Genomic DNA, 13454 nt, shown 5'->3' with positions numbered 1-13454 from the left:
AATAGCACCATCACACAGTAAACTCTGCAGTTGGGACAGGTGTATAAATGTGCGTTTGAATTTATTTATTTTTTTAATCACATTTTACATGAAGTGTGCAATAAATCTTTGCTATCTGTCTTTGCTTTACAATAACTGATCTTTACAAAATGTGGTAAATAGAATGAATGGATTATATAATTTGCTTATTTGTTCATTAGGTAAAAAGTATTAATATCAGTATAAAAATAATAAGCTAAAAACTTTTTTTATTAAAAAATAAAAATGAAATAACAAAAAGCCATTGATGCATTAGTAGCAATATAAGAAAGTCCCAGTAGCTCCAGTATCTGTGATATGATTTCAATGGAAGAGATAGTAGGTGTGGTCACTGAGTCATATGGCCCCTCCTTCTTTGTTTGACTCCTCCCCCATATCATCATAGTCTGTTTAAAAAAAAAAATCAAATATTTCATTGTTATAATTTCATTTAGATTTAGTTTGAATTAGAAATGTAAACATTATAAACATATAGTTATAAAGTATGAGGTGACATCTTCATTGTGTTCTTCACGTTATCATCCTCCTCCTGATCTCCCTCTGATACACATGTAAAACAAAAGCTCACATTGTAATTTGTAATATAGTTTGTCATGTCATAGACAACTGGAGACTATTATATAAAACCTGATAAAGCTATTTTAACCTATACTTTATATTATGTAAAATGGAAAAACCAGAGTGAATTTATTTAGACAGACTGTGAACCATGTTTTGTTTTATTAAAATTTTCATTAGGGTAAATGTGGAACGTCACCTGACATAACCTGTAATAGTTCTCATTGCTTCCACTTGTCGGAGAACGTGCTAACAGCTGTTATGAATAATATCTATATTATTATAGATATCTATGGACTATGGAAGGTAATCAATTAGACTATCTAGCTGTTTTATTGTTGACATTTTATTCATTATATATATATATCCCCAGGAACACATGATAGGTAAAAATTGCTAGCCTGAATGCACTGTAAGTTGCTTTGGATAAAAGCTCCTGCAAAATGCATAAATTTAATTTAATTTATATATATATATATATATATATATATATATATATATATATATATATATATATATATATATATATATATATATATATATATATATATTAGGGCTGTCAAATGATTACAATTTTTAATCAAATTAATCAGAATTTTCAGTGGATTAATCATGATTAATCACTATTTGCCACTACACCTGAATCCTAACCATTTTTTTTCTGAAATGCATACCAAAAGATAAATAACAGGACACAGATACATAATTTTCATGTATTGTTTCATCATGTGGTTCTTTTTTTCTGAATTTCAAAAGTTTAACATTTACTTAGATCAAATTTACCTGAGCACTATATCAAACCATGCCATTTAACTACAGATAGTGTAAGAGTTTTAGGTGAACCAGTGGTTAAATATAGCCACATATCTAAGAAATTATGGATAGAGAAACTCGAAAGAATGAACTCAGAAACAAAACATTGCGCCACAATCACATAAAGCAGCACTCTTGTTTTTGGGAGGTGTTCATTTGCTCTGCCACAATACTTTAGGATCGATATTTTCACGTTCTGAAGGCTTCAAGTGCCAGTAAAACCAAGTAAAAATGCATATGCTTTCCCAAACAGCTGTAATTTTCGCTGCATTGCATGTAGGCGTTCTGCGCATGCGCATTGTGAAACACAGGACGCTATAACACAGTGATCCTCAAATCTGGCTCGCGAGATCCACTTTCCTGCGAAGTTTAGCTCTAACCCTAATCAAACACGCATGAGTTTGCTAATCAGTGTCTTTAGGATCATTAGTAAATCACAGGCAGGTGTGTTTAATTGGAGTCTGCGCTAAACTCTGCAGGAAACTCGCGAGCCAGATTTGAGGATCACTACTATAACAGGAAGAAGAAGCTCCAGCGTATCAACTACCAAAGTCATCTCTGTTTATCGAGCTTGGCATGAATGTATTTGAGAGTAACTGGGGTAAAACCTTAAGCTTCTTCTGTGTTTTCGTCGCGGCGCTCGCCGCTGTTTTTTTACTATCTTGAGAATTCAGAGATCGACGAGACTTTCCTAACCTGAATAATTTGTCACACTGCGCATGCGTGAAATGCGTAAAAAAATTTGACATAATTAACAACAAACAACTAATTAACGCCGTTAACGCGCTATTTTTGACAGCCCTAATATATATATATATATATATATATATATATATAGTGTCACGGGAGGAGCACAAGACAGACACAGTGGGCGTGGCGTCAGGCCTCTCTCATATCATATTTTAACAGGGAACCTGGTGTTCTCGTCGTGCTGCGGGGTTCGTGTGGGTCGGGCAGTGTTCATCGAGAAAGGGTCCAGGCAAGGTGCGGAGTCCGGGGGCCGCACGCACTCCCCTCCTCGGTCCGGGGCGCGAGGGGCGGCGGCTTCCTCTAGCGGCCGCATCTCTCTCGTTGGCCGCGGCGCTGGTAGGGGATGGACGGCCCGATCTCTGTTTATCGAGCTTGGCATGAATGTATTTGAGAGTAACTGGGGTAAATACTTAAGCTTCTTCTGTGTTTTCGTCGCGGCGCTCGCCGCTGTTTTTTACTATCTTGAGAATTCAGAGATCGACGAGACTTTCCTAACCTGAATAATTTGTCACACTGCGCATGCTTGAAATGCGTTAAAAAATTTGACATAATTAACGACAAACAACTAATTAACGCCGTTAACGCGCTATTTTTGACAGCCCTAATATAAATATATATATATATATATATATATATATATATATATATATATATATATATATATATATATATATATATATATATATATATATATATATATAGTGTCACGGGAGGAGCACAAGACAGACACAGTGGGCGTGGCGTCAGGCCTCTCTCATATCATATTTTAACAGGGAACCTGGTGTTCTCGTCGTGCTGCGGGGTTCGTGTGGGTCAGGCAGGGTTCATCGAGAAAGGGTCCAGGCAAGGTGCGGAGTCCGGGGGCCGCACGCACTCCCCTCCTCGGTCCGGGGCGCGAGGGGCGGCGGCTTCCTCTAGCGGCCGCATCTCTCTCGTTGGCAGCGGCGCTGGTAGGGGATGGACGGCCCGCCATCCTGGCCCGTCGGCTGTGTAAATGGGTGCGGTTCTCCTCCGGATCGCGGGTCCGGCAGCTCACGTCTCTTGTGGCGCGGGAGTCCCTCAACACACCCTTCCTGGACCCACGAGGACACCAGTGTGCATGCACGGGGAAGAGACCGGTCTCCCGAGGAGAGGCGCGTTGGGCTTTTAAACAGCGGCGGTGATGAGGCTCCATTCCTTTCAGGTGTGCCCCATCACACGCCGCCAGCCCTGACTCGTCCAGCGCCCCTCCTCTCACACACCCACTCCAGTCGGGAGCCTGGTGAAGGGCGGCGATTTAGGACGGGGTGCCGGTGACAATCAGGGAGGAGGCAGCGGACTCATCACATTCCCCCTCCCAAACGACATCCCCGTCATCAGGGCGCCGCCCACACGGGAGTGCTACCATCCTCAACCAGGCTCCAAACGGTCGGAGTGGGCGGGGATTCCTCTCCGGGCGGTCCTCCCTCTCGCAGCGCACCGGAACAGGGACAGAGTAACCGGGTTTTAGTGGCAGCCTCAACCACGGGGTAAAATGACAATAACAGAAGTCACTTACCCCTATTGTGGCTGGGAGGCTGTCCCCAGTTTTCCTCCGTCCCAGTCCGGGTTCCCACGAACGTTTGCAAGCGAGAGGGAGTGACGTCACCAGATGTTTCCCAACTGCGCTGTCTAGGCTCCGCCTTGCCCGCATTCTCCACCAGTGTCACGGGAGGAGCACAAGACAGACACAGTGGGCGTGGCGTCAGGCTCTCGGAGAGGCTTTTATTAACAGAAATCAAATGAAAACAGGGGATAAAGTGGCCAAAGGGGAAAAGTGTCCAAAACAACAGGGAACCTGGTGTCCTCGTCATGCTGCGGGGTTCGTGTGGGTCGGGCAGTGTTCATCGAGGAAGGGTCCATGCAAGGGGCGGAGTCCGGCGGCCGCACGCGCTCCCCTCCTCGGTCCAGGGCGCGAGGGGCAGCGGCTTCCTCTAGCGGCCGCATGTCTCTCGTTGGCCGTGGCGCTGGTAGGGGATGGACGGCCTGGCATCCTGGCCCGTCGGCCGTGTAAACGGGTGCGGTTCTCCTCCGGATCGCGGGTCCGGCAGCTCACGTCTCTTGTGGCGCGGGAGTCCCTCAACACACCCTTCCTGGACCCACGAGGACACCAGTGTGCATGCATGGGGAAGAGACCGGTCTCCCGAGGAGAGGTGCGTTGGGCTTTTAAACAGCGGCAGTGATGGGGCTACATTCCCTTCAGGTGTGCCCCATCACACGCCACCAGCCCTGACTCGTCCAGCGCCCCTCCTCTCACACACCCACTCCTGTCGGGAGCCTGGTGAGGGGCGGCGATTTAGGACGGGGTGCCGGTGACAATCAGGGAGGAGGCAGCGGACTCATCACAATATATATATATATATATATATATATATATATATATATATATATATATATATATATATATATATATATATATATATATATATATTCAAATGTTAGTGAAAAGAATACAAAATATATATGATGGACTTTGAAGGCATCTTGAGTTAAACTGTTTCATATCTAACAAAGCATATAAAAAAATGCTTGAACCGGAAGTACCAAGACTAGGATAAATGAATACGGAAGCATGTTGTGCATAACCTCTATAAAGTACAGCTGTCACAATTGTTGTGCGATAAGAGCAATCCTCCATAGGCAAGACCATTAGTTTGACCTTCACTTCCTTTCGAAGGCATGGCCAAAATCTGGTTTTTATCTTGAACTGTAGGTGGGCTTTTTGCCTATGCTGTGTCAAGTAAAAAGCTTCACTTTTTTTTAAACCATTAGCTCTTTTTATATTATTTTATTGCACTGTGTCGTGCATTTTTAAAAGCTTACATTCATTCTGTGTGAACAATGCCTGTTTATTCAGCTCACTGCATTTTAGGGTTAATTCACACTGCAACAATAGATGATGACAATAATAAGATTATAATTTTTTATATTATTTTTTTGCACAATTCAGCTAGACTTTCCACAACTTGAAAAATGCAGAATGAACATATTCAGTTAATGGAAACAAATGAAGACTAATGGCAACAGACACTGACAGAGAGACGCAATGATCCAATAAAACCTGACAAGTGTTTGTTGCGTTGGTCAGCATCTGTCACTGCAGTTTAACTAGTCTTCGCTTTGTGTGGCTGGCCTATTTTATAGCCACTGTTGAAGAGTCTTGACTCAAACAGCTGATGCAATTGTTCATATCATATTTTAACGTATTTAAAAATATAAGTGTGTAACACTATTGAGCTGATGGTATTTCAGCCATCTGTTCCATATTAATGAATCCTGACTCTAACACATTCTGCACTCAAATACCAGAACGTGAGTAAACAAAAACCTTCGTTTACAACATAATTCACAATTTGGGGCGCCGTGAAGTCGGTAACATCCTGCCGTGGGTGACAGTTATTACACCTATTGAGACTGTCCAGGGATACCCGTGAGCAGCCTCAAAGGAGAAACGAAACACATTCCACAACACACACACACCTAAGCACACACACACAAACAAACCTTTCTTAAAGTTCTTTACCTTTGTCATTTTATTAATAATATGTATTTTGAATGTTTGTGTATTGCATAAAAATGGTTAATCCTGTGTAAATGGTTAAAGTTGCTGAATTGTAAATGGGAAATGTTTTTGGAATGAATGTTCTCAAATAGAACCATGGGTTGTAACCCTACCCCTGACCAGCTCATAAAACTTTATGATCCCACTGGGAAACAGGACAGGAAAAAAGCCAGTTCACCGGTACCTTTTTCTCAATGTATCCTAAACTATTACTTTTTCAATGTGGTCTAAATCTATTAAGTATTGCTTTTTGGTGCATTAGATGTTTCCCCATATAAATTGGAATATCTGCAGTTTATATCGTGTGTTAATCAAAAACATTAAATGTGTGTAATTCTGCATTTGAATGTAACTTTGTGTTTCTATCAGCTATATATGTACTGTTTGGTGTTTTTGGAATTGTCATGTTGTGACCCAACTATCCACCTGTATAAAAGGTGTGGAAAATTTATTCATCTGAAATAAGTACTTTCTGGAATATCACTGCTGAAATCTGATATGCCCTAAATTATTAGGGTGGGTGTTTCCACAGGGACAAAGGAACTTTTTCCCGCTTCAGATCGCGGACGATCATTGGTTGTTCACGCGAACAGAGGCGTGAACCATTTCAAGCCATAAGAGCTGACCCAGGAAGTTCCGTGCTTGCTTGCTCTTAGTTCTTCTTCGCTTCCGCACTTCTGCTCGTCCCTCTTTCTCTCCCTTTTTCTCTCATTCATTAATTCTCTATCTCTCTCTCTCTCTCTCTCATTTGGATTCCGCTGTCTTGAACAAAGTTTACTGTCTGTAGTGTCGTACGCGTATTTACTCTGTGTGATTTGTAGTTTGATGTATTATTAGTTCAATTATTAAAAACCCATATATTCATGATTGCCTTTATCTAACACGCTCACATTACGAGTAAATGAAATGTCTGATCTTTAGCTACAAGCTTTACTTTTAGTAACTAAATTTATCATAATGATAGGATAATGTTTTCATGGCCAGAGAATATTTTTCCTTGAATCATAAGAGGTGATAGCTTTGTTGAAAATTGATAAGTTAATCTTACGTCCGTTTGCTGGACAAACCACTGTTTGATTTGCAGTAATTTACAGTAAGAGATATCACTATAATTGATATGAAGAATGGAATATTGACGTATTAATGAGTAAATTACAGTGCCCTGTAATGAGTTATTGATATATGCAATTTAACTATTTTTCATCTTCAATAATATTAATGTAACTGTCATATGATATATATGTATTAATCATATAAAAAAACACGAGGTGAACTGGAAGCAAAGCTGGACATGCACCAAAACACACACTTAGCAAGTCAGGAAGGATAAAACTATACAGTGTGATCCGCTTCTCCACTACAGGACCAAGGAGAACCCTCCATAATATAAACCACAGTATTGCCAAAAAACCAAACCCTGCTGCCCCACAAACCCATCTGTCCTCAGGTTCTACAGCTTTACCTCGTGAACAGTCTCAAGCACAACAGCTTCCACTGTAACTACAGCTATCTGTGAATCACCTTCTGCAAAAAAGCTGCCTGTTGGTGTCGCTGTTGGACAGTGTTTTCTCTACTTCCTGTTGGCCTTCTGTAGCTAATCATAGCTCCGTGTAGCTGTTTTTATTTTTTATTTTTTCTCTATAGTCTTTCTTACTATCACTGTCTGTCTGTTTGTTTGTTTGTTTTTTAAGTTGTAAAATATAACTTAATTCACACCATATTTCTGATATCATCGATCAATCTTATCAGATTAACTTTGATCGTTCACTCTTCCGTGACTGCAGTACACCTGCAAAGCGTTAACACTCGTTAGCTTGTCATTAGCGTTTTCTTTTCTCCTCTCCTCTCCTTTCTCACGCTGCAGTTTTTCACAAGTTCATCAAACAACCGCAGTAAGAATATTTCATCAAGCACGGTGAGTAATGGCTTCGCCTACTATCGTTATTTGCACCTCTTGCCACATGTACAGTTTATCTGTCTCTGTCGCTGATGAGGGATTCACATGTGATAAATGCAGGGAAATAGTTAGGCTGACAGAGAAGATTTCAGAATTAGAGACACGCATCCAAACTTTAATTGAGAACAGTAAGAATGTTAGGGCTCTAGATACGGCTTTGGATGCGTCTAGCTCAGGGACTCCTGTACATTGTTCGGTTCCGGAAACAGAACCCCTGCAGCAGGGCAACTGGGTGACGGTGAGGCAGCATAGTCATGGGTCAAAACACCGCTCTTCTGTTCCGATCAAAACATTAAACAGGTTCTCCCCACTCAGTGATGCACCCACTGAGAAACCTGATGAAAGTGCTCTAGTTATTGGTGATTCTATTGTACGGAACGTGAATATAGAGACAGCCACCATAGTCAAATGTTTACCGGGAGCCAGAGCGCCTGACATCTTGGCAAATTTAAAAGTGCTGGCTAATGCTAAACGTAAATACAGTAAGATTGTTATTCATGCCGGCGCTAATGATGTTCGACTTCGCCAGTCGGAGATCACTAAAAATAACTTTAAAGAGGTGTGTGAACTTGCAAGCACGATGTCAGACACTGTAATATGCTCTGGTCCCCTCCCTGCTTACCGTGGTGACGAGATGCATAGCAGATTGTCATCACTCAATGGCTGGATGTCTAAGTGGTGCCCACAGAATAACATAGGTTTCATAGACAATTGGACGAGCTTTTGGGGCAGACCTGACCTGTTTAAAAGAGATGGTCTTCATCCCTCCTGGGGTGGCGCCACTCTTCTGTCTAGAAATATGGCACATAGTCTTAGTGTTTATACTTGACTAACTGGGGCCCAGGTCAGGAAGCAGACAGACTGGCTAAACCGACCGTCTGCTAGCTGCCTCCTGTCACAGAGGTCAGTTAATTCTCAGCACATAGAGACTCTTTCACCTAGAAATCACACTATAGAGACTATGTCCGTTCCCCGAACTAGAAAATACAAAAAACGTCCAAATCAAGTTAAGGTTAACAATTTAATTTAGGTTCAACAAATAAAAAACAAATGCAATATGGATAAACAAATGATAAAGATTGGCTTATTGAATATCAGATCCATTTCTACGAAAACACTTTTCGTAAATAATATGATAACTGATCATAATATAGATGTGCTCTGTTTGACAGAAACTTGGCTAAAACCTGATGATTACATTATTTTAAATGAGTCCACCCCCAAGATTACTGTTATAAACATGAGCCGCGTCTAAAAGGCAAAGGGGGAGGAGTTGCTTCAATTTATAACAACGTTTTCAGGATTTCTCAGAGGGCAGGCTTCAAGTATAACTCGTTTGAAGTAATGGTGCTTCATATAACATTATCCAGGGAAACCAATGTTAATGATAAATCCCCTGTTATGTTTGTACTGGCTACTGTATACAGGCCACCAGGGCACCATACAGACTTTATTAAAGAGTTTGGTGATTTTACGTCCGAGGTAGTTCTGGCTGCAGATAAAGTTTTAATAGTTGGTGATTTTAATATCCATGTCGATAATGAAAAAGATGCATTGGGATCAGCATTTATAGACATTCTGAACTCTATTGGTGTTAGACAACATGTTTCAGGACCTACTCATTGTCGAAATCATACTCTAGATTTAATACTGTCACATGGAATTGATGTTGATAGTGTTGAAATTATTCAGCCAAGTGATGATATCTCAGATCATTATTTAGTTCTGTGTAAACTTCATATAGCCAAAATTGTAAATTCTACTTCTTGTTACAAGTATCGAAGAACCATCACTTCTACCACAAAAGACAGCTTTTTAAGTTATCTTCCTGATGTATCCGAATTCCTTAGCATATCCAAAACCTCAGAACAACTTGATGATGTAACAGAAACTATGGACTCTCTCTTTTCTAGCACTTTAAATACAGTTGCTCCTTTACGCTTAAGGAAGGTTAAGGAAAACAGTTTGACACCATGGTATAATGAGCATACTCGCACCCTAAAGAGAGCAGCCCGAAAAATGGAGCGCAGCTGGAGGAAAACAAAATTAGAGGTATTTCGTATTGCTTGGCGGGAAAGAAGCATATCCTATAGAAAAGCATTAAAAACTGCTAGATCTGATTACTTTTCTTCTCTTTTAGAAGAAAACAAACATAACCCCAGGTATTTATTCAATACAGTGGCTAAATTAACGAAAAATAAAGCCTCAACAAGTGTTGACATTTCCCAACACCACAACAGTAATGGCTTTATGAACTACTTTACTTCTAAAATCGATACTATTAGAGATAAAATTGCAACCATTCAGGCGTCAGCTACAGTATCACATCAGACAGTGCACTATAGACCCCCTGAGGAACAGTTCCACTCATTCTCTACTATAGGAGAGGAAGAATTTTATAAACTTGTTAAATCATCTAAACCAACAACATGTATGTTAGACCCTATACCATCTAAGCTCCTAAAAGAGGTGCTTCCAGAAGTCATAGGTCCTCTTCTGACTATTATTAATTCCTCATTGTCATTAGGATATGTCCCCAAAACCTTCAAACTGGCTGTTATTAAGCCTCTCATAAAAAAAACACAACTTGACCCCAGAGAACTTGTTAATTATAGACCAATCTCGAATCTCCCTTTTCTGTCCAAGATATTAGAAAAGGTGGTATCCTCACAATTATATTCCTTCTTAGAGAAAAATGGTATATGTGAGGATTTCCAGTCAGGATTTAGACCGTATCATAGTACTGAGACTGCTCTCCTTAGAGTTACAAATGATCTGCCCTTATCATCTGATCGTGGGTGTATCTCTCTATTAGTTTTATTGGATCTTAGTGCTGCGTTTGACACAGTTGACCACAACATTCTTTTGCATAGACTTGAACACTTTGTTGGCATCAGTGGAAGTGCATTAGCATGGTTTAAATCATACTTATATGACCGCCATCAGTTCGTAGCAGTGAATGAAGATGTATCATATCGATCACAAGTGCAGTATGGAGTACCTCAAGGCTCAGTACTAGGGCCGCTACTCTTCACGCTTTATATGTTACCCTTGGGAGATATCATCAGGAAACATGGTGTTAGCTTTCACTGTTATGTTGATGATACTCAGCTCTATATTTCCTCGCAGCCCGGTGAAACACACCAATTTGAAAAACTAATGGAATGCATAGTCGATATAAAAAAATTGGATGACGAGTAATTTCTTACTGCTAAATTCAGAAAAAACAGAGGTGTTAATAATAGGGCCTAAAAACTCTGCTTGTAACAACCTAGAACACTGTCTAAGACTTGATGGTTGCTCTGTCAATTCTTCGTCATCAGTTAGGAACCTAGGTGTGCTACTTGATCGCAATCTTTCCTTAGAAAGCCACGTTTCTAGCATTTGTAAAACTGCATTTTTCCATCATAAAAATATATATTTAAATTACGGCCTATGCTCTCAATGTCAAATGCAGAAATGTTAATCCATGCATTTATGACTTCAAGGTTAGACTATTGTAATGCTTTATTGGGTGGTTGTTCTGCACGCTTGGTAAACAAACTACAGCTAGTCCAAAATGCAGCAGCAAGAGTTCTTACTAGAACCAGGAAGTATGACCATATTAGCCCGGTCCTGTCCACACTGCACTGGCTCCCTATCAAACATCGTATAGATTTTAAAATATTGCTTATTACTTATAAAGCCCTGAATGGTTTAGCACCTCAGTATTTGAATGAGCTCCTTTTACATTATACTCCTCTACGTCCGCTACGTTCTCAAAACTCAGGCAATTTGATAATACCTAGAATATCAAAATCAACTGCGGGCGGCAGATCCTTTTCCTATTTGGCGCCTAAACTCTGGAATAACCTACCTAACATTGTCCGGGAGGCAGACACACTCTTGAAGTTTAAATCTAGATTAAAGACCCATCTCTTTAACCTGGCATACACATAACATTCTAATATGCTTTTAATATCCAAATCCGTTAAAGGATTTTTAGGCTGCATTAATTAGGTAAACCGGAACCGAAACACTTCACATAACACCGTACTTTCTACATCATTAGAAGAATGGCATCTACGCTAATATTTGTCTTTTTCTCTCTTGTTCCGAGGTCACCGTGGCCACCAGATCCAGTCTGTATCCAGATCAGAGGGTCACTACAGTCACCCGGATCCAGTACGTATCCAGACCAGATGGTGGATCAGCACCTAGAAAGGACCTATACTGCCCAGAAAGACAGCGGAGACCAGGACAACTAGAGCCCCAGATACAGATCCCCTGTAAAGACCTTGTCTTAGAGGACCACCAGGACAAGACCACAGGAAACAGATGATTCTTCTGCACAATCTGACTTTGCTGCAGCCTGGAATTGAACTACTGGTTTCGTCTGGTCAGAGGAGAACTGGCCCCCCAACTGAGCCTGGTTTCTCCCAAGGTTTTTTTCTCCATTCTGTCATCGATGGAGTTTCGGTTCCTTGCCGCTGTCGCCTCTGGCTTGCTTAGTTGGGGTCACTTCATCTACAGCGATATCATTGACTTGATTGCAAATAAATGCACAGACACTATTTAAACTGAACAGAGATGACATCACTGAATTCAATGATGAACTGCCTTTAACTATCATTTTGCATTATTGACACACTGTGTTCCAAATGAATGTTGTTCAGTGCTTTGACGCAATGTATTTTGTTTAAAGCACTATATAAATAAAGGTGATTGATTGATTGATTGATATTCCTGATTAATTACCCAAATTCCCTATATATCATTTGAGTTCATTATTATGTACAACCCAGTGCGGCTACAAGTGTTTGGGGAGCTAAGTTAATTCTTTATCTCTTCCAACTCCACAAATGCACCTAATATGAAACCGCTTATCACTCTTGAAAATTTCATACAGGAAGATACTTTCACTGACAAACACATTAACATGCAGATTTGTGGTTTGGAGGCTGATAAACTATCATCAACAAATTCATCTGATTACACAAACACAGAAAGATAAACAGTTTCACCAATCTGACATTCTCAGTTCAGAGACTTTAATTGAAATATTAAAATCTTACTTTTTGTTTGGCTATGACCTTCACAGGTGAGTCTAACAAGCTTTTTGCGGGAGCAGTCAGTGTGGTTATTCAGGGAGAGAGGACAGTCCCACAGGTGAATCTCATTCCCTCTGCACTCGACTTTGTTCATCCACACAACACCTTCACCAGCACCAAAGACTGAATTTCCATCAGCCCTCAGTGCTGCTCCACAACCCAGCTGCCTGCAGACCACCTGAGCATCGCTGATGTCCCACTGATCATCACAGACTGAGCCCCACACAGCGTTATGATACACCTCCAGCCTCCCAGAGCACCGGCCGTCCCCTCCACTCAGTCTGAGAGGAACATGATCTAAAACACACATATAACACTGACCAGCTTCAGCACATTTACAACAAAACACACACTTAACCAAGATAGCTTTAAATGTATGATTAGACTTCTTTTTCTAGTTTTAATGTGCATATTTCAATGATATACTTGGAGAATAAGGTTTACGTTAACTAAAATTAAAATTTTGTACAATTATTATATCAATACAATTAAAATGTAATTACTTGAACACTGTTTCTGGTGAGGAGATGGTGAGATTGAACAGGTCAGATGACTACGAGGAGACTCCTGATTCTCCTGATTCTCCTCCTCTGAGACTAAAACATGAAGAGAACTGAACATTAGCACATAAGGGACATAAAATCTTTTAGTGAAACATATTAGTGTG

General features: G+C 40.6%; 1 protein-coding gene and 1 pseudogene across 1 annotated transcript in view; both read right to left on the bottom strand.

The window, feature by feature from the left end:
• The window catches only part of LOC127976334 (scavenger receptor cysteine-rich type 1 protein M130-like), a 65116-nt pseudogene that overhangs the window by 29638 nt on the left and 22024 nt on the right, over positions 1 to 13454 (bottom strand).
• LOC127976399 (scavenger receptor cysteine-rich type 1 protein M130-like) overlaps positions 1 to 13454 on the bottom strand; it is a 226170-nt gene that overhangs the window by 208590 nt on the left and 4126 nt on the right. The window contains exons 9-10 of the mRNA XM_052580796.1: positions 13291 to 13377; positions 12752 to 13084 (exon numbers count right to left, since the gene is read on the bottom strand). Coding sequence (XP_052436756.1) covers positions 12752 to 13084; positions 13291 to 13377 — 420 coding nt within the window. The remainder of the gene's footprint in view (positions 1 to 12751; positions 13085 to 13290; positions 13378 to 13454) is intronic.

This window comes from Carassius gibelio, chromosome A4 (assembly GCF_023724105.1).
Source record: "Carassius gibelio isolate Cgi1373 ecotype wild population from Czech Republic chromosome A4, carGib1.2-hapl.c, whole genome shotgun sequence".
Classification (NCBI taxonomy): Eukaryota; Metazoa; Chordata; class Actinopteri; order Cypriniformes; family Cyprinidae; genus Carassius; species Carassius gibelio.
The sequence above is the reverse complement of the archived record's forward strand: the minus strand, read 5'-3'. Positions and strand labels throughout refer to the sequence as shown.